This window comes from Labrus bergylta, chromosome 9, assembly GCF_963930695.1.
Source record: "Labrus bergylta chromosome 9, fLabBer1.1, whole genome shotgun sequence".
In the NCBI taxonomy this organism is placed as follows: Eukaryota; Metazoa; Chordata; class Actinopteri; order Labriformes; family Labridae; genus Labrus; species Labrus bergylta.
Genome location: NC_089203.1, coordinates 20,892,062 through 20,915,207, shown reverse-complemented (window position 1 = coordinate 20,915,207; position 23,146 = coordinate 20,892,062). Strand labels below are relative to the sequence as shown.

General features: G+C 38.6%; 1 protein-coding gene across 1 annotated transcript in view; it reads left to right on the top strand.

Moving 5' to 3' along the window:
• Positions 1-23,146, top strand: part of LOC109988859 (ecto-NOX disulfide-thiol exchanger 2-like) — a 92,359-nt gene that overhangs the window by 9,920 nt on the left and 59,293 nt on the right. The window contains exon 2 of the mRNA XM_029278577.2: positions 14,841-14,987. Within this exon, the coding sequence (XP_029134410.2) occupies positions 14,841-14,987 (147 nt within the window). The remainder of the gene's footprint in view (positions 1-14,840; positions 14,988-23,146) is intronic.

Sequence of the window (23,146 nt, the reverse complement as noted above, 5' to 3'; positions counted from 1 at the left end):
TCGCTATAATGGATTTCCATCAATGTCATAATTCTGAAATTTATGGTCTGCAATATAAAAGCGCTATGAGTAGTCAGAAGATTACAAGAGCGGTATACAAGCTCCGTTTACCATTAAGTATAGTTTGGGCTTTTGTATTTTTTACTTAAGTAGTTTTCAGTGCAGGACTTTATCTTGTTTAAGGTCATTGCTGCTTTTACAATCTGACTACCTCTGCCACTATCATCTATTTATTGGTCCTTAAAACAAGATATCGTTCTCAAAACTATCCAAAAGGCTTCATTTGTGCACTAGAATAACACATTCTTCAGGGGGAATCCCCTCAGAACCCCCTACCTGCCTGCATGAAAGAAAAAGCATATATTTTATTTCATAGATTGAATCCACCATTCGAAGTTAAATGTGGAGAGCTCCTCTAATATAAAACTTGTTTTATATGTGGAGTCAGTCAAAATATGTTTTTCTGCTTTAATCCCTGAGAACATCATGAATATTTAATTCTTGAAGTAACGTCATGACATTTGCAATATTTACCATGCTACTCTTAGGATTTTCAGACAAATTGTAAGGAGCTGGGCCTTGTAGTAGAGACAGGATTAAGGTTCTGATGTGGTTCATCATTCAGAAAAGAAGTTTAAGATGTCTGCTAACTGCTCTGGGACTGAGTTGTTACCAGTGGACTTCAAGGTATTTAGAGGTGTGACCGTGATTAAGTTTCACAAAGGCTGGTTCTATACAATGAAATGTCATTGCTAATCTGTCTTTAAGTCTTTCACAAATCAGTAGATTATTTAGTCTATTCGATCAAATCCATGAGACGTATCTGGTCCTGAGATTACAGGCCCTGCCTTCCATTAATTTTAGACTATTACACCTGTTTGACATGAAGTGATTATGCTCTGCATCAACTTAAGGAATACTTACACTGGAATTAACAGTCTGTTTTCTATTTACATGTTTCTGGACTAAAGACAGAGATTTAAGTCTTTATGTATTTATTTATCGACACAACAAGCGTACATTAATACTTCGCCCGACTAAAAACAGTTGGTGGGTGTTGCAAGGCAGCACTGGCCATGTAACATTGCTATCTATTGAATGTGTCATTGTTTTCCTGTATTGTTGCACCTAGGTATCAGAGTGCATCTTTATCGTAAGTATATACTGTGTAACTCATGAATTAAATGCTGAGCATTAGAAGATGGCAGATTTTCTAAAAAGAGCACAGGGTACACAGGTGGCCTGATATCTGTTTTTCCTGTAAGATGAGGGCTCTATTGATTGAGGAGAGTGACATTTCTTGTGAAGCTGACTGAAATCACTGGATCACTTTAATCCCGCAAAAAAACAAATCAAACTAAAATAGTTTCACAGTACAAACTATCAAGTAACTATATATGACATACAACCAAATCAAGGAACTGCTGCGCTGTTAGATATTAGAATGCTTTTTCCCATCACTGCATTCGATATTTTAATGGCTGTATGGAAGTGGGACTCTTTATTCGTTATGTTGGTTGAGTGGCCACTGCTGGGCTTGGTTGCCTTCTCTATAGCCGGATAAGTGTGATCTATGGACTGGCTAATTGCCTTTGTGTTGATCGCCTCTATGACCAGGTCGTTAACTGTCTGGAAAGGTCATTTCCTGTCCTGTTACAGTGGAATCCATCAGGGAAACTGCTCCACAGCACAGAGCAATACCACAGATGATGTTATTGCAACATGATTGTAGGGTTTGTTTGTCAATTTACTGAAGCTAATCCACTGAAGAGAGATCATGGAATTTAGGAACAGCTGGGAATGCGTCTCTGAATTCATAAAAGGTCAGCATATGGTTATCTGAGCACTCAAAGCTATCATGCAGCATTTGTGCCTAACTGTTCCTGTACGAAGTTGGGATAAGAAAAGGAATCAAAAAGATAAGCACAGGAAGCATTCATCCATTTAGCCGTGTTGAAGTTTGAAAAGTAAAGGAGCAGGGACTTTTTAGATCTCATCTATTTTTGATGACACAGTTCAATCCCAAAGCTGCTGTCAGAACAAACTGTGAGACTGACTCAACAAATGACATAAGTAAAGAGTGGACGTATCATTGTTCCCCCTGCAGGTCCATCCTAATGCTAAATATTTGACAGGACATTTTGGCAACGAAGCAGATTTTGCTTTCAAATCCAAGACTCTGCCTTCAGGGTTTTTTTTTTCAAACTGTTTTGTTTGTTGTTTTTTGGATCCATAACATACAGCCATAGATGATAGAAATGATTCTATTTGCCCAGGAAGCAGAGGCAGTTTTAACACAAACAGGTAGCTTGGTTGATTAACGGACCGTTTTTACGCTTCAGATGATTTCAAAAAGAGTTTTTGGCATGCACACAAAGACAAAAAAAATCTGCTTTATTCTGGTACTTGTTGGCACAGGAGACAAGAAGGAAGAGGACAGATTTCAAAGAGTAAAGCTGTGATTGAACTTGAGTGGGTTGATGTGAGGACAGTTTCTTGAGTAGCAGCCTGCAGATCATGAGTCCGTAATGACAGTATCTGAACTGGATTTTCTAACTAATTCTTTTAATTTGGTGAACATTCTCGTTTATAAACATGCAACTTTTTACTTTATGTATACATTTTGCGAGGTATACAATCAGGCTTCAGCTAACATTTAGAATTTAATTGAAATCATTGTATGTTCTCATCATTGTATCTGTAATCTATCAAAACAAAATAAAAAATACCCATCGTAATTTCATCTGGCTCAATGTGTCCTCTTAAGATTGCTTGTCTTCACTTATGAGAAGCAAATGATTCACACTCAGAGCAAGTAAAAGTCTGGTCCTGCTCATAGCTTAGTCCCAGGACACCATGGGGCATCTGTATTGCACTGCTGATGACAGCGCTGTCAGCCCTACAATCAGTCACACTTGGCAGCTGGAGACCAGGCCGCACGAGACTTTATTTCAAAAGTTGTGAAGTCAACTTTAGTAACTGTCTGCACTGAGCATTAAGTCATGCTGACGTGTCACACTGTCCTCTGTTTCCATTACCCTCCCTTTTTTAATCGCTAATCTGTTTGAGCTTTATGATACATTTGGGACTTTGTTTGTGAAGTTTACCTTCAGCCATTCCTGTTGCTCCATCATTACTCTGTAATGACTAGGGCTGTTGAAATTAATAATTTAATCGATGCATTGCGAATCGATGCAGACTAGAAGATTAATGCATCGATGCAGGGACAGGACGTCATCGATGCTGACGAGGGTTAGAAAAGAGCATCTGCCAACCCCTAAATATGTGGTTGTTTTGCGCAGCGTTGAGTGAGTTTGTTTTACCTGAAAACACATGGTGGTGTGTGATGAAAGTAACGTAGGCTAACAGAAGGATTTGTGACAGAAAACAACGTAAGTCCTGTCCTGGGGCTGTGGCGGTGACTCGTGATAAAGTGAGCAGCTGTAAACAAAGTAGACTCCCGACACAGCGTCATCGAGAATCAACGCTAATAAGTGCACATCCGCTAAAGCTGCGTCCGTTCGATGATAAACACATTCTATTTCCGACAAGTTCTTCACAATAAAAGTCCCCGGCCTATCTGTAGTCGAAGTGCTTTTATTGTGAAACACTCATATCAGGAAATGGGGTGTTTACAGCAGTAGCAACTTAACACAACTCGTCTGAACTAAAAAGGAAAGAAACAAAAGTAACCCTGAACAAAGCTCACAGCTAAAGGCTACAACGTCCTGAGAAGGGAACACACAGTGACTTAAAAACATCTTTCTCTCGTATAATAGACTAAACACACAAAAACGTATTATTGTTACCTATACTGTAGGCTACCTCTATAATGTATTAATTTTAACTCACAATGTAAAGCTATTGATAACGACATTGTTGTCTAAATCACTTTTGAAATTATACGAAAGGAGTTCATATTTATAAGAATGTTTGTCTCTGTTTATGAAAAAGTAGCCATGTGCAGTAATATAGGAAATTGAGGATGAATCGTGATGTATCGTGATATCGAATCGAATTGAATTGTCGACTGGATAATCGTAATCGAATTGAATCGTAAGACCAGTGAAGATGCACAGCTCTAGTAATGACTCATCCGATGTATGGGTCAGGGGGTTCTTGACTTTAATCATGAACACTGAGTCCTACTACCAATACAACATGTTTATCCATTATAGTGGTCTATGCCTACATTTTAATATAAATGTTTCCTGCTGGCGGGATGCATGTGTTACTCTCCTGCACTGCACTATTCTACTGCACCTGTTTTCCTGTAAGAGAAATGTTGGCACACAAGCCAAATAAAGTTTTGTTTTGGAATCATTGCGAGACACTGTTGGCATTGATCCCACATCTACAGATACTGTCAAGTCTCTCATTTAAAAACAAATTGTTACCAGCTTTCTTCAGAATTTCTACTGTACTATTCTTCCTAAAGTGGCATACTTGGCTGGGGCAGTTTGCACCAGAGATCACATTAAGAAGATGATTCACTTTACCCTTTGTCACCATGTTTCTGTCTTTAAATGAGTCAGAGCTTAGCTTTAGCATGCATCAGTGTAAACCCCGGGCGTATGAATAAATCAAATAAATTATTGTGTTCCTAAGTGGGTGTTTATTCAACTGAGAGCAACCTGTTGTGACCCCAGCTGCTCCCAGCCTCCCCAAAATGATAAAACAAAGAGTGTTTTGCACTCTTTGCAGCTCTTATACCATTTTCTTTATTTATGCCTTAAATTTCAGTATGACAGCTTCTGGGATTGATTTTCCCCGACTTGTCCCTTGGTCATTACAGGAGGAAGTTTCTTCTGCTTCACTGAGTAATTCCTTCTGGCACACTTAAACCCCTCTTCGACACAAAAACATGCTCCCTTCCATTTTCCTGTGACAAAACAACAAGAGACTTCAAACAATGAGTGCTGACATTTAGTGCCACAGGGTCCATTAGCACTCTCATGTGTGACTAAATATTGCTTTTTGCACACACAGCTCCAAATGTTGGCATGTCTGCACTAAGCGGGGGCAAAAAAAAACCTCAAATGTCATTTAGTAGCTTATATATTTTTTAAATGGATGCGGCTGTTTCAGTGAAATGACACTTAGAAGATCAAATGTGTCTTTAATGTTTGTGTTTAGGGGAAGCCTTTACAGTGTTGCAACATGTAGAGAAAAAAAACAAACTTTTATCCTTTTGTATTCATTCATTCAGATTAAATTACACATAAAGGCTTTATCTACTAACAGGGGGAAATGAGGTTGGCATACACAAGCATTTACTAGACGGGGCCAATAATGTTGTTGTATTAGGAAAGTGATCATTTAAATGGGTCACAGTAAGTTCTTAAAAGAATAATAAGACACTGACCCATATTTTGAATTTAAAGTCTGAACATTTCCTCTTGGCATGCATTGTAAAAAGTTACACTCAACTACAGACTAGTGTTATGGATGGAGGTAGCCTGTGACCTCCAGTGCTTCTAACGAGCCTATCATTGAGAGCACCTGTCCTGATTGCACCCAGTGTGTGTGCGTGTGCGCAGGGTTGATCAGACTCCATTTTTGTTTCAGGCCAATTTCTTTGGTTCGTCTACTGTCTTTTTTTAGTGAGTGGATGTGGAGACTTATAACTCCACTCCACCTTTTAGAACCCCAAAGGCCTTATTTATGTTGTTTTATGAAGGTGCAATGCAATTCTTTTTGTTAGTTTGACCTGCAGAAACATAACACTTATCAGTATCAGTGTGAACTTTGGAGGAGTTTTCCACTAAAATGTCTGCAAATTAGAGCTTTTACTTCTGAAAAATTAAGTCCCATCTCTTTTCAATCAGCAGTTATGTCAAAGTAGCGTCTGTGTCCCTCTTAGCAGCGTAGATAATGATCAACATCAGACTTCACACTGAGGACTTTGGCTGTCTTGTACAGAAGAAGAAGAATGACAAGTAGCCATCTGCTAATTCTTCTCTACAGACCTGAACAGCAGCTACATCCCAGAATAGCATCAAAGGCAGAGATTTTTTTTTTTTTTTTAAATGGGTACCTAGAGCGCTGAAATCTCACTTGTATTGTCACTCAGGGTCTTATAACATTTTCATAAAGACTCCATTACACTCATTCTTATTTCAGAGAGCGAAAGCTGTGCAAACAACATAAAAACAATATAACACTAAATACACGTTTATATGAAAGGACACATGGGGCAATATTTCTTCTAATCTAATCTTGATGAAAGCAGGTACAGCCTCTTGCATGGTTTTAAGCACGATGACAAGAAGTGGGCTTACTCTTTAAAACAAAACTGAAAAATGCTCATAAAATCATAAATTAATAAAGGTCTGTGATTCAGGTTTTTTTTTTTTTTTTTTTTAAATAGCTTTACCTTGTGCCCTGCTAGTGTTTTAACAAGTATGCAGTATGGATTACTGCAAAAGCCAATTTATCTCATGTTGTCTAATGCTGCCAGAAAAAGTAAATGAACTGAAAACTTAAGCCCCACATTTAGAAGAAATAAAAATAACAAACATCCACCCCTTTCAATCAAATACAAACATTCAGGATACATCTTGCTGCTCTGTCACTGTTGACAGCTGCTCTTCATCAATCTCTTGAGTCCTCTATTCATGTCCATGCGCTCACAATGATAAAATAGAGGTGGTCTGAAGCAAATTATAGAGCAGTTGGGATTTCAGAACAGGCAGAAAACAAGACAAAAAAAAGTGGATGGTAGCTAAGCAGTGGAGTGAAGACAGAGGCATAATTAAGAGGCTTTTGTTTGAGTAGACAGATGGGAAAGAACAAAAGGTGGCATGAAGTAAAGAAGAGGTTCATAGACAGGCAGACAGTGCTAAAGGGTCGTGATATACAATTGAAGCCCTTCAAGAAAAGTCGGTTCCCTCTGCAACCTACTTCCATTTTAATTAGAAGGAATGACTTTCACCCTTCTCTTAAGGAGCACCTGTGGGTTTTCTTTAAATAGCATCTGTTGCAGGAGCAGGGTCGATGTTAGCTGGTGTTTGTGAGAACGATGCTGTACACAGTACTGAGAGGACTTCTAAGACATTTGATTCTTGCATGATAATGATAATGCAATTATTGCTGTTAAATGTATGTTTTTAGGCTATTCAAAGCATATGTCTATTAGTTGTTCTGTATAGCCAGTAGGTCTGGGAACCTTTGGGTTTCTCACAATTCGATTCGATTTAGATTCTTGGGGTCACTTTTCGATTCAGAATTGATTTTCAATTCAAAACAATTCTAGATTCTTGGATCCATGGATTCAAAATCTATTTATGAATTAGTACATACTTTATGAGCCTGTCTTCTTCTATTTGGCTTTCTACTGAGTTAAAGAGCTAGCTTTAGCACTTAGCAGGGAGTGACTGATTAGTCCCCCCCCCAAAAAAAATTATAATTCAAAAATAAAACAAATCTATTTTAAATCTTAGAAGAGAAGAATCTCGATTTTTCCACATTTTTCCACCTCTAATAGACAGCATTCTGGGATGTCAATGTCCAAAAATCAACAGCTGTCTGAACTCTGCGCAGGAGAGATGCTATTGCAGAAGTTTGATCCACTGTGTCTCAGAAATGTTTGAGACTAAATCTCCTGATGTGCTCATAATGGACAGACAGTTAAAGTCAGTTGTGGAGCCAAGTGTTATTTAAAGATGACCATTCGCAGCCGGTCACGGCGTTGCACAGACGCACACGTCTCTCCCATCGTGTCATTGTTGAAGCGTGTTGGAGCCAGACGGCGTCTCATTAGCCGTTCCTCTGGAGCCAAAAAAACATCCAATGTTTTTTTTTTTAACTGACTGCAACCAGCTTCACCAACTATTCAAGGGAAGGTAGAACAATCCCAAAGTCATTAGCATTAGAGCGCCCGTGCCAACCATACCACATGCCATGCTGTTATAATGATACAGCAGCTATTGTCCACACAGCCAAGATATCCTTTGTACCACAGCCTAATTGTTGATATCTTGATTTCACCATACACTGCAGGCATTACAGTATCCTGTCTTTAAAGTGGAGACCAGATGGTAGAGCTTAGATTTTCTGCGTCCCTGAGGACAGAAGAGAAGAACAATTTTCCTGAATGAACTATACATTTTTATTACCTCCTACAGGGGGCGCCTCACAGTTATTAGTCCAATGTTAAGAATTGCCCCCAAAGGACATTGCACATGCATGTGTAAGCTAACATGACCTTACCAACCGCTGTGTTGTCTTTTTAACACACACATGCTTGTTCAGCTAATACATAGCAAAAAGGGCACAGGCCTTTGACAGTAGAAAGCGGATTAAACTGCAGACCAAAGATTCTTAGTGAGTTTAATGGAACAGAGATGAGTGGATGGCAGATTTAAATACATTAACCTTCAGTCAATCCCCCGAGGTTTGGAGGAACAACAGAGGGGGTTTGAGGAGGAATTTACTTCATGTCATTGAAGTTATGAACTGTCACTACAAGCTATTAAGTGACTTCTCTCTGACATTCACGTTACAAGCCTCATGTTTGAAGCTCAGCAGAATTAAACATTTAAAAAAAAATAGACAAAGTGTAATGTTCTTTGTGAAAACTTGCATGATTTGCATTGCCTTCACTCAACCCCTACAGTTTGCCCTTCATTATTCACACTGTGTTTCAGCTCTGTATGCCAATGTTTTGCAGTTTGTGTCTCATGCAGAGATCGGGACATTTATAAATGCAGCATGGTTTATTTCAAGTACTAATTGAAAATGTCACCACAACAAGGGGGAATAGATTAACCTTTACCAAACTCCAAAACTGTTTTGTAACTTGTATGATTTTAATCCTAATTGGTGTGTGTGACATTTAGTTTTAGCTGACAATGACCTGAATATTCTCATTTTTTGATTAGGCTTGATTTAAAGACAAATTGGGACGTTTGGATCGTGTTTTGCAATTTTTGTCATTTCAAACTGTCATTTCCATTTTCTTCTAATTTCGACTCAACAGTGTAATGATTTAAGTCTTACTTGTAAAATATATGGTTAATTTGTCTAAAGATTAGGGAAAGAGCTGCTTTATGAGTACTAGGCTAGTAAAGTATGTCAATTTTACATCGGGCATCATGTAGGTTACAAGAAGCTGATGCCTAGTTGCTTGGCTATGAAATATTATAAAATGTAGTTTTTGAGCCCTGATGTGACCATATATATCTAATATTATCAGGTAGGGTATTGCATTCTATTTTTTTGAAACATATGTAATTTATTATGATACTAAAATTGCTGTACAATCCCTTCATGCCTCTTTGCAGTATTAGTTTACAGTCATCTGCCTGAAACGTGATATTAATGCAGTCTATAGTTGGTCTGTAAGACTTCCTCTCAGCTAAATTTCAGTGGTGATTGTGTCAGAAGCTTTTAAAGTCCTGGATCCCAACTAAATGGTCTTTAATGAAAGCCAAGGTTTTGTTTCATCCGGCTGCAGTCTGTAACCCCCCGATCAAGAAAATGAGCAGATGGTGTTTAAACGGCGACAGAGAACTCGCATTTTATTCTTCTTTGTAAACACAACACAAAGGACTGGCAGAGACAAAAATGTGCCCCTCACATTTGAATATTCAAACTTGCAAGTAAAATATTATAAAAGCCTGAAAGTTGAGACCTTGTTCTTGAAACCACTCGGTGTTTCTTTTGATTGCATTAAAACACACATACTTCTCTCTGTGGCTCTCTGTTACACGGTTTCATCTTAAATTTGAAGTGTGAACCTTTGCTGGAAACGGCTTGCATGTGCGACAGCCTGTTATGTGCAAGTTTTCCCCTTTTCGCCACTGAAGGCATGAGTGAGAAACAAAGCAGGATACTCTCAGACATTAATTTGCTTTGTTAAAATCAGCAAAGTCTGCATGTTGGAGCAGCTGCACACGAAACCGCCCTGGGTGTCCACAGTTTGTATGAACTGTCTGTTGTTTTTAACGGCTCTTTGTCTTTTCTATAAATACACAGGAAGTGAAAAGCTTGGCTAATAGACCTCATGAGAATACCTCAGCTGTTTGGCATGCTTCACCTTCCTCTGCTAAGCCATATCAGTCAGACACCTTGTTTATACATCTGTTAAGGACACTCACAACCTGACAGTGTGCTTCCCTTTTTAGGAGCCTGGGAGCTCGTGGTCGTAGCCTCGGCCAGAACATGTTGTGTTGTTCTGATGGACTATGCAGGCTATGAATAGAGTAATATCTCATTTTATTGTGCTCACTGATCTGTGGAGAAACTTTTTTAGCAAAGACTTAATGGAGGTCCTGTGACTTTGTTTCCTCGGTAACCTTTCAGGAGACTGAAGTCTAATTTAGGATCCTGTTTGTGGACTCACCAGCTGCCAAATACTTCAGCAACCTTTTGATACTAAAACGTTGCCATTGTGTTTGTTTTAGATTTGACTGAGTTCCTGACCTTGCGAGGCTAAAGCTTGCTTTTTCAAATGCATCTTCCTGTTTTGTACTTATGCTGCTGATTGACTCTAAATTTGAAATCGACACAGCCATGTTAAAATTCAAATTTCAAGAAAGAAGGCATTTACATTTCTTAGGTTATCCTTTTTTGTCTTTTTACAGAACTCTTAGACAGCGCTCACCAGGAGTCATGTTAGACCGCTGGCCTGCAGACACACAGAGCAGCACAGCGCAGAAAACTAAAAAAAAAAATATATAACCAGGGAGTACTCGTTCATGGGTTAATGCGAGTTCTTGAGTATTTAGATGACTGTAAATGGCCATCCCTGGTCTAAACTGCTTTTACATGTTTCTAATCTACGTCAGATTATAGTCCTGTATCTTGACACCGCCCTCAGTTTAGAATCACATTGTTGTGCTGATGCACATTTTCCATACCCTTTGAATTATTCATGTTGCATTGTTGTGTTTATTTGCTGATCAGAGTTAGATGAAGGACAACGGGAGAACATGTTACTGAGGGAATCATTGAAACCAAACACAGCCGCGATTAAAGAAAGATCACAGGTTTGATCCCCACAGCCGCAGGTCTGCCTTGAAGACATTATGAAAGAATAATAATACTACACTCGATTTGATGGCTCTCATATTTCATGCTACAATGTGGCAACAAACTGGATTACCTCTGTGTCTGGTATTATCTGACCCAGATCCAGTTATCATGCAATATGCTGACTACTGACAACTAATTGTTTAGCTAAAGTAATGTATAGGAATTATATTTAAGTTATTCAAGGACTTCAGAATCTGTTTAACCTCAGAAGTGGTATGTTATGTGCAAAATCATCGATTGAAAAACATGACAAGACGATAAACCGATGAAACCATCACAATGTCCGCCTTGAATCACTCCGGCCTAGCTTACAGAAGGTTTAATTATTGATTAGTTGTGTGATTGACCTCTCTTATAACATGTGAACATCATAATAAACAGACAGTTCTTCATGTACTCTGCTCTGTAGATGCACTGGTTGGTTTCACATTCGACGAGTTATATGGTTTTTAATGACATGCTGCGGTTAATTGTGTATTTTTATGGTCCCCTCTCCTCCTGCCTCCCTTTAACCTTTAACGCTGCTCGCTGTTAAAGCGTTCTCCATTTTATTTGAGCTCACTGTCATGTTGCTTCCTGAGAATGCAGAGCTTAAAGTTTGTTTCCTAGTTCAGCATTTTTATTCCCTTTTAATTTACTCTGCAGCCTCCACCCGTCTCCACCCAGCCCCCTGGTATTTATCCCCTCCCCCCCCCATGACATCACTCCTCCCTCTGGCCAGATGTTGAAACTTATACACTCTATCCATCAGCCTCGAGAAAGATGAGTTGCACAGCAGACAGAGGCTGTAGTAGTGAGACTGAATCTGTAAAATGCTTTTCTCCACTTCTGCCTCAGAGCTTTAGACTTTAACACTATCCCTCCAGAGCATGGTGAACCGGCATTATTCGGATGAAATGCAGTCGGTCATGTTGCTCTACACAAGTTTTAAATCACATTTATTTCACTGCAACCCATTTCCTCCGTTCACAGGAGTCGACATTTATTCCACATTTGCAGTCTTTTTTCTGGTCAATATAGTTGTTAAGAGTGAAGAGAGTGAAGAAACTCTTTTAGTAAAACAAACAAAAACAAACACTCATGCTTTTCACTGAAATACTTTCTCTCTTTTGATGAAGACTGCAGCTGTGTATTGGTGACAGAGTTGGCGTTACAATTTAAGTGATCAATTTATTTCACTCGCCGCAGTATTGACAGTCATCTTCAAAAAAGTGAGACGGATGAGTGCTGAGTTTCAATCGACATAAAACAGAAAACCTATTTGGATTTGGATGTTCTGCATAAATCAAACAGATCTCTCTCTGACAGCTTTAAATGTATTTTAAGGCTTTATTTTTCAGACTGTGTTGTCTGATATTCAGCACGGCCTTTGCCTCCGCTCTGAGACTGCTTGTTCTCCTTTTAGACATGTTTATTCAGTTTCTCTTTAAATGTAGAAAATCCCTGATAACTGAGGACATACGGCGGATACTGTAACAGTGTTAATACCTATGCAGGATAAGAGAGTGTGTGTGTGAGTCTGAGAGAGACAGCAGAAAAGGAGAGTTTATACAAACATCAGTATCCGCTTGAATGCACGGTGTGTATTTCAAACATTTGGGCCGACATTTGAGGCTGATTATCAAAATTTTAGTTTTGGTAAATCAATCTTAAATCAAAAACCCGTTGTCATTGTGTCATCAGTGTTTTGTCATTACATCTCTTCATACAGTAATAGTTTTCTTTCAAAATCACTCATGAAGTAAGACTCTTTACATGTGGGTTTATATAGGGCCGGACAGATATGGGATTTTTGGGGCCGATATCAATATTGCGGAGTTCAATCTATAGAGATAGATAGATATACACATTTGTTGCGTTGATCTCTCAAATGCAGTTATCAAACACTAGTGAAAAAGATATATAATGAAGACAAGATTGTCCCTCAACTAGAAAGTAACTGCGCGTGTATCACCTTGACACTCTGGAGGGTGATAATGCTTGTTATAATTCATAAAGCACACTCGATGGTGACAGCCAGAAAGAGAACTGCTAGTGTAATACCACAAAACTCAAATGCTGATACCGATTTTCACTGGATATTCTAACATCGGCCTGATGTTATTGGTTGGCCAATAAATCGGTCGGGTTGTAATTTGAAACAACAGTAAACAGTTTTAATCCGTGGAGTTCATTTTCAGAGCACTGTCTGACTTTGTTCCTAACCGATTGTTGTCCTATGGACACTGATAGAGCCACATTGATGTGGAGCTTCTGATCTATTCTGCACAATTGAGGAGAAAACAAATCTGTGCACAAAGAAGTGTCATGAATTTTTCATGAATGTAGACAGATTCTCCCCAGCTCTCTGCTCTGGATCATAAACAAACACAGCTCAATGACAGGAGAAGAGCAATACATTAAGCATAAAACACAAGTTAAGTTGTTTATCCTTCATTTAGGACTCCGGAGAATATGAATTTTTGTTTTCATGACTCGTGTGTGTAAATGTTCCTACATTCTTGTATTCATGATGTGGCTGTTTATTCTGTGAGATAATGGAGAGGAAAATGGAAATGCGAACAGAAAAATTCACTCCACTGAGCAGTCTGATAGATAGACTTCATTATAATGTGTTTCTGAACTTCTTTATGGAGAAATACCTTTAGTGTCGCCAGTATAGGACAATCTCTTTCGGCATCAGTGTCGAAGTGAGGATGAAATGCTGACTTTGTTAAAGCCATATTTCTGTTTTTAGCATGAATTATTTTTTCTATCTCACAGCCTTTGTTCAGATCAATAGTCAGGGTTAGAATATTTTCATCATATTTTTACACACACTCGTTTTTATTCTTTCGAGGGTTGACCTTGAATGGACTTCAATAAACCAGTGTATCATTGAGCATCAGTTGGGATAAGTACATAAATATAGTGAAGGGATTTTTTTTTTTACAAGTTTTTAAGCATTCGGGCTCCATATTTCTTTATGGATTGATATCATATTTTTTAAATTAATTTTATTCACTTTCTTCTGATGTTTTATAGCTCATGACCCAGGGTTTTTCAGACAAAAGTTTTGTTTATCCTGTGATAGATGTCCCGACTTAATGTCCACTCTTTACTCATTTACACAATAAATTCATGCAGGTGATGAAGATGTGCTGAGTAATGAATAAATAAGTTAGACAGCCAGCATCATGTCTCTGTGTGCTCTGTGCCTCTTACGGCTCTGTAATCTTTATTAAAACCAAGAATCACACTTTACTGGAATATTTCCCCTGCCTCCAAAATGTACATCCACCTGGGTCAGAGTTTGCTAAACGGTGCGGTCCCGTCTGGTTTGCTTTAATAGATCATAGACTTTGGAAGTTGCCTGTGCTAGTTTCGGCCCCATTTTTTGTGTGTTTGCAACGGTTATGTATGAGACCCCAGCTTATTAATGTATCTCCACTTTGATTTCATATACCCATAGATTGATTTAGATAAAGAACGCATGTCTCACATCTTACAAGGGTCATTAAGCAGCTGTTCTCGACTTTTAATTGGAATTTTACATCTAATGGCATTTCTGGATTTGAATCCTGACCGTTGATTATTTTTTTCCTCCAACATCTCCATCTAAGGAATGTTGAAATAAAAGTGCGTATGAGGTATTTCTAGATGCCTGCCTGAATAAAGCCTGCAGTGTTTGTACATCAAAAGCACAGTAAAAAGCTGAATACTCTAGTTGTTTCTCTTTTTGATGTTTCAGTGTTTTTCCCCTTCTGGTCAGCAGCCATCACTTCATTCACTTTAATCAGGCCTTCTGTGTTTGTGTCTTCCAGGACTCAACCCTCTGCCCTTTGATGCAGGAACCAACAACGACCCTCTTCAGTTTAACGGCTCCAGCGGGCCTCTGATGACTGAGTGTCCTCCTCTGGAAAACACTGCAGAAAACGGCAAGAAGAGGAAGAGAGCCAGCCTGCCTCCAGGTACTCACAACAAACACAAGTATTTCACATCTGCTGCAGGATTACTCAGGGTCCCAAATCTTCAGCGTTTTGCCCTCAGCTGTGTCCAATTCTAAATGCAAGCACCCGTAATGCCAACAGGAAAGCTGTGATACAACCCTGAGATACAGCTTCCCCTTCCTCAACATGAAATATCTTTGCTGGGAAATGCTGCATTATCTTTTCTCTGGGTGGCAATATTGGAAAAAAAAAAAAAGTAGCTTGGTTCAGTCTTTGTTGTTTCAGATTGGCTGGCCATGTCTTGGGGCTCTGCTTGTCTGTCCTGTTTGGAGGTCAGTCAGCTGCAGCAGGAGACTGCCTGTTACCGTGTCAACAGCACCTGCCAATCAAACCTGCATCAGCCTCTTCTCTCACACACACACACACACACACACCGATCCATCACACAAAGATAGAAACGCTAGGGGAAGCTATTAGTGTGTGTGTGTGTGTGTATGTGTGTGTCATTTAAGTGAGTGCTGGCCTCATAATGAGTCAAATTAAAGAAGGACTTTCTAATTAAAAAACTGGAAAAGTGCTGACTAATTAATTGCTGTGTGAGTATTGGAAAGAAAAGCTTACCAAAGACAGAGAGGTGTTATTTTCATGTTATCTGCCTGCACTGCAGTGCTAATTGGACTGGATTAATAGACCACATTAATGCGGCCCTAGACAACAATTAATCTTTTCTTCATATCTTCACATTGAGCTGTTCACAACTTGATAAAGTTTAATTTGATTGAGATTAACTGAACATGTCAGACTCTAATTAGGTAATGTTTCATAGATGATTGATAAACAAAGAGATGTCTGTCTAAATGATGTTTTAATGCTCTAAGGTGCATATTATGTGACCATGTGATAGTTGAACAAATGAGAATAAAATGAAATTACAGGTAGGAGTACTCACAAAACACTTAAGGCATGTTGATTCATTCTTTAGTGAAGTATTAAAAACAACCTTCCTTCATGAACCAAAACAGCAGTATCAAAAGTTTTCAGTCCCTCAAACTGAAAAAAATTGTTAGGTGGGGATTGTTTCTGTTGTATGAATCCAATGAAGAAATCGTGAAACAGACTGTAGATTATAACACCATTTAATCGGCCGAGGTCAGACAACCTCATCAAACAAGCATGCTTACAAATCACTTGACTGACAAAGTGCTGACACAGTAACAGTGTTCACAGTGCTGCTTATATTCCGTTAAAAAGGTGCAACCCACAAATTCCTTTCTATTTGGGTGCATCACCATAAACAATGAAGATGACATGACACTGATTTGTATACCTATCAGATGTAGACTCTCTGTCTAGTGGCTCCTATCCATATATAGATCTGCAACTACTTAGGTGTTTCACTCATATAAGGTTACAGCTTCAGACACCCAAAAGTAGAAGTGTTAACACGTGGTAGACAGACTTGAATAATACATTTCACAAAGTTACCAAGATAAATGAATTTCATGAAAATTTGTACTAATAAAAATAAAAACTGATTCAGAGCACAAAAACATACGTAGATCTTGTTTTGTAAACACCGTCATATCCATTAAAGTAAAAGTTAAAATAAAAATCTTCAATTTCATTTTCTTTCCGAGTAGTTGTAAGCATTGTAAGGTTGTTTGTATTGTGATGGACTCAAACACGGTGTTTGCTGAGTATCAACTGTAAACAGGACAAAGTCAAACTGTTCAAATGTATTGTAATTTTTAAAAAGCTCTATAAGGTATTTTAAGTGTTCACATTTTAGACAAATTTCTCATAAAAACATAAAACTGAAATAATTATATTTTGTATTTAGTCAAAAAGCAGATGCACGGAGTGCTGTATGGGTGTTGACATTTCTTTTTTAAATGTTGAAAAGAACGAGTCCCTCTGGTGCTCTTTAGTGTGGGGATCCAACAAAGACGCTATTGAAGAGTTCTGAGGCACTCAGAGGGTTATACATAAACCTGACTCATGATCGTCTCCTGTCTCTGTCAGGTCCCCCAGCCTTTCAATGCAGCACCGACTCATTAAGAGCCATGTTGATTGAGTCTCATTAAGAGACCCTGCTGGATAGATTTGTCTCATTACCATTGCTATAACTCTCTTTAATCCATCATGCATGTGTGCAGTCATCCATAACAACACATCAACTTTTATTTCAACTATCCTCACACGTTTTATTTCATTTACTGATAAAGAATTTTTGAAGGCGACAAACAAACTGTCTTTTGGATGTCGCCAGAGAGTCCTTTCATACTTAATGCCACCCTGCTGACACATGATTTAATAATGATCTTTAAACTGCCAAACCAAGACCCAAACAACAAGAAGACAGATAAAATATTAAAAGCCTACCATCTCCTGTAAACAGTAACAGGAAACGTTTGCAAGTTGAATTGATATTCTGTTCAAGGTCTATTCACTCTGTTTCCTGTAAACAGTTTGTCACTTTGTTGTGACTCCTTCGGGAAAAAAAATATTTGTTGTGCTTCACATTCTTGGACCCCATAAAACTGAATTACCAAAAACTCTATATTTCACATGTTTCATTTGTCCCTTCCTAAAGTTAGACATACACCTGGTCAGCTTATTTGCTCTTTATCTGTGTTATGTGCACTTACTGTGTTTGTCTGTCTTCTAACAATCCATAATAAGTGGTGCCATAGGGCAGAAGAAACACTGCGGCATATTCCTTATTCATTTTTTCTTATATCAGTTTCACAACTCAGCCAGAGGAGCCTGCTGTGTTGAAGCTGTGTGTGGTGAAGACTGTGAGATTTTTAGAAATGCTGCTGTCTGTTTTAGTGAAGCAGGATAGTTTACATGTCTTCAAAAAAGTCTAATAGAAGGACTGCAGTAGAAAATATTATTTGTCAAGGACTCAAAAAGTTTTCATTTAAAATGTGCTAGTGATACTGTACTCTCAAAGCTGATTTTAACATGTTTGAACTGTATCAATGTTTTCTCGCAAGTAGCTGTCTCATCTGTGCATTTTGTTGGTGCATTGCAGCTTGTTATGACATGCTAACACTGCCTTAGCATTAGAGGAATAGTGTGAAACAATTTGGATTACATTGTATTCTGTCTGGCTTTGTTTATTTTCTGCACTCACAAGGCAATCAGTGACCCACTGTTTGGAAAGAGCTTTGGGAGCTACTTCAGGTCCAAACCTCCACAGGGAAACCTTGAAGTCTAACGGGGATTTTTCAGGCCAGGCGGTTCACAGCAAAGGTCCTGTCAACTTTGGTAAAGAGGGTTTTTTTTGGTTTTTTTTACTGAGAGCACACAGTACTGTGCCTGCAGCAATCTTTAACTAATATCCCACAACCTTTACAGCAGGGTTCCCTTATTAGATTTTCCCAAGGGCCAAATTATGTCAAGAACACTAAGCCCAAGAGCCAGAGGTGAGAGGGTTACCTGTATGTGTTGTCTGTGCTGATATCGTGACAAGTACTTGTCATAGTAGTACAGTAGGGGTGCCAATAGTAATACTGATGTTTATAATAATTATGATAATTATCAATGTCAGCAGCAAATACCATGTCCGTGTACGGCTGACGTCTTAAACTCATTCGTAACAGTTTTATTTCGGGCCGCGACGGAACGCTCCAATGTGTTCATCTTTGTTGCGGTGCCGATGTAGCTTGTTTGGACGCTACCGCACTATTTCAACAATAAAACAGCTAAGCTACTGAAAAGCTATTCAATTCTGAAAACAGTGCTGTCACAGAGCTACTGAAAAATGTAAACGTCGAACGCTGCTATTTGTAGTGATACCACTGTCAAACACTGCAAATAAGACTATAGACCAACTTTTAAAACAGCTCTTTGAAAGAGGATGATCAGCCTTTTGGCTACTGATTGCTGCTAAGGTTGTTCGAAAGGAAAATAATTTAGCATTGATCAGTACCAAAGCATAATTTCCAACACAATGCCGTGTGTATGGATTCATCGAAGGACGTTCAATGTGAGGAGTTAAGAAAATGCTCTCATTCATGTGTTGCTGTGGAAATAAATCAATTAAGTTTTACATCAAAGGCCAGTTCACCCTTGTGGTTTAGGGGAATAAAACAGTTGTACTCTCACCGATCCAATCTCTTGTGCAGTGACCTTTAGTGGATGCTTAGAGAAGAGTTGAATAAAATGTAATTGATTCCTCAGGGGAAAGGTTAATGTTGTTGAACATTGGAGAATAAAAAAACTGGTTGAAGGTATATGAGGGCAGCGGCCTTTTGCATCCAAACCCAAGCATTGTGACATGACATTGAGCAGCACATTTTTTTTGTGTGTGTTAATATATCACAAGCATGTTGTGTGTAATTCAGGTATGCAATATTGTCACGTTATTTCACATACGTTTGTCACTTCAGTTTGACTGATGTTTCCTTTGTGGAGCAGCAGACCAACACGTCAGCATACTGAATGTGATTTATTTTGCATAATAGCTTCCAATCATAGATGGAACAGTTTTTCTTTTTTGTGACATATATTTTAGAGCAAAAAAAAAAAGTGTTGTGACCCACAGCTGACAGGCAAAGAGCTGCTGGAAGGTAAATAATGCAAAAGGCTACTTAAACTGTCAGGGATGATAGTCCATTTAGATGTACGGCTATGTCATTGTCACAGAGAGGTGTGTGTGTGTGTGTGTGTGTGTGTGTGTGTGTGTGTGTGTGTGTGTGTGTGTGTGTGTGTGTGTGTGTGTGTGTGTGTGTGTGTGTGTGTGTGTGTGTGTGTGTGTGTGTGTGTGTGTGTGTGTGTGTGTGTGTGTGTGTGTGTGTGTGTGTGTGTGTGTGTGTGTGTGTGTGTGTGTGTGTGTGTGTGTGTGTGTGTGTGTGTGTGTTCATAGTTTCCTGATTGCTGTGTGGGGATGCTGGGATGAGTTCACACAGGGACAGAAGGTTTAGAGCAGTGATGATGGATGAGAGACACAGGTTTACAACTCATTAGCTCACAAACAGGAACTACTTAGGAGTACCAAGTATTTGTTAACAGTAGAATAACTGCATGTTTCATCACTACTGTATGTTTGTGTTTGAACTGGAGGAGAGTAGAGTGACAGAAATGCATGACAATTCATCTGGGATTCATCTGCTTCAATCTGAACATAACAGTCTACTTCTTTTTACTGCAGCAGTGGAGAGATAAAGACTACAACCCAGCCTGTGTGTCTGCATGAACAGTATGTGCTAGGAGAGCTAGCATCCAGCATTTTTTAGACTGAAGAAAAATGTGATAGTATGGCTGCAGCTGAGCGTGATTTCCATAAATCAGCATGTTCATTTCCTTTTTATTGACAAATGACGCATCACAAAGTAGTGAAAAGTATGCAATTTTACATTGAATGTGTTTTTTTGTTTGTTTTTACTTTTTGTATTTGTCTGACCAACAGACCTAAAACCCTAAAGATTTATATTTTAATGTAGTAGATGGCAAACGAAACCAAGACTGGTTAACAAAAAATGGCTTAAAAAGGGAAGTCATACCGGTATAAGGCATCTACTGTCTACAGTAGGTCATAAATCATCAAGAGTGAGTCTTAGTTTTGATAAATATGACTGTGCTGTAAGACACACAGAGACATGGCAGTGGCTCTTCTCTTTATTCTGCACATCTTCAGTCCCTGCATGTATTTTTGTGTAATTCAGTAGAGTTTAGAAATCAAGTCTGGGCATCTCTCACAAGATCATTTTATATTCTCATAACCACACAGAGTTCAACACGTTAACCGTGCCAAACACTTCAAAGTGGTTGTTCACTGATCAAATAATATCCTAGAGGGAGGGAGGGAGGCTTGCTGATTGACGTGAGCACTCTGATTATTATATCAAGAAATAAACGTGGGTGCCGTAAACATAAACGTTGAGATACACTCGTGCGTAATGTTGAATGGTTTTGGATGGATTGCGTGAATGCAGCAGCAGTGTGGTGTCATTCTCTGGTTTTTTCTTTTGTTTGTGACCCTCCTGCTGTAACAGACAAACAATTTGTGCGTTCTGACCTTCACTTCATTCACAAGCTCTTCAGTTTCTGGTCCTGAAAGTTTATCTTCTTCATCAACTTCTGGTTGTCGCTTTGATTCACCGCCTGAAACCTTTGATCTGCAGGCTCTTTTGTAGAAATTTTCATTCATGAGACTTTGCATTGACTATTTATGGTTGAATGTGGGCATGTAGAGGGCAGAATATGAGGCTGATCCACATATGCTAATTGGTGCAGGCCATTTTGTTTGTTTTTTCCTTATTTTAATCGTGTTCTCTGGCTTCCAGTCACTTCTCTGTGGGCTGTGTTTGTCAAAGTTTTAAATCCACTTTACCCAATCTGCCAGAACCCACAAACGTGAGCTCTAAATAATTCAGGGTGCCAGAAGGCGCTCTGCTCTGCTCTGTCTGTAGACTCACACTGAGGTTAATGGCAGAGCCTCAAGCAAAAGTTGAGCCCTGAAATGTTCAAAATAGAAAACCAAAATCTTCTCCTGGCTCTCAGTTTTGTGCCTCATCAAAACAAACGGGGTCGGGTTGTTAAGCACACAATCTCCCTTCTATTATTACCTTTGACCATTATCAGTGTAGGAACATAAACAATTAGCCTTTAGATGAGCTGTTCTCTGCTGCCTCAGGGATAAAACTGCCCAAGGAAAATACAGCCAGATTAATCGTCTTCTGGCAGAGTTTTGAAAAAAAAAAAAAAAGATTCTCCATTCTTCTCAGCTTACTTGTTGTTATTTTCTCTTCTACTTTTTTTAATCAGCACACACACCTCTGGGGCTACAGTATTAGAAATGGATGGTAACATTTTAGTTTTCTAATAATATTTGAAAATATGCTATCTTGGAGTCCAACTTCACATGAAAGATTCTTAGAGTCCCATTGCCTAATTAATTCAACTAAAAATATTTGTATTTAACTTCCACTAGTCCGAAACGTGTGTGTGTGTGTGTGTGTGTGTATATATATATATACTGTATATGTATATATACACAAAGGTCAAAAATCAATTGACTGAAGCATAATAAAGTCTTTTACTAAAATAGCAGGTTTCATTTTCACCATGTGCAATTTTCCTGCTTCGATTGGTCTCTGTATTATTTTTTTTAATTCAACATTTTGGGGTTTTGACAATTGGTTTGGAAAACTAAGACCTGTAGGAATGGATTCAAGGACATGTTCATTGATTACATGGGAAAATGATTTACCTATAATCTGATAACAGGTCTACTAACAATAATATTGATAATGTACTAGTAATTGATGTTTACACCGCTAGCCTATAATGCTCCATTTTTGTCTAAAAGTTACAAACACCAACACTATAAGTAATATATATATTTAAAACATTATATCTAAGACATCACTTCCTGCTGATTTTGATGATTTCTTAACTGTAAATCTATAAAAGACTGTAATATATGGTGTACTTTTCTGAATGTCAACCCTCGGACCCTCTTTCTTTTTTTAGTCGAAACTGAATCTGGCATTTTATTCTGCGAGGGCATTTTCTGTAACAGAGAAGACTGGCCCAAGACTTGCAGGCTTGGAGGGTTTAATTGCAAATGTAAAGTCTGTTATAGAGGTTTTTTATCGGCAGTGATTTTCATCAAGCCACCAGCGACTGTCAGATTTCTACACGTCTGAGAAGTCCTCAAAACACCAGAGAATAACTGCTGTCTCTGATAGGTCGGGTTACCTGATGAATTATTCATGGGATCCAGGTGGGCGAGCTTTGTTTCTACCACAAATGGAGCGAAATGTTGTTTCAACTAACCTCTGGTGTTTCCTGAAGTCATTTTAAATTGCAGTAGGAGACTGTTATACGCTACAATACGTCTTCCCTCTACTATAATTGGAGATGGAGAGGTTTTTTTGATATAACATGACTTCAAATTATACAGTGTGTGACACAAAGCTTTTGTGGAGTTGTTTATATATATTTAAACAACATATAAATGGAAGCCAACCAAAAGAAGATATAACTTAAACACTAACCACCCAACATGTTTTTCCTTTCTTCTGTCTGTGCTCCTTCACGTCAGGAGAAGCTGAAAAAAATCTGTTTTAATACACTCTGCACATAGCAGCATGTTCGTCACACAGACTCAGCAGTTCCTCTCTAACCACCCCTCCTTCCATCCATCCCTCCCCTCCTCTGTTCGTCTG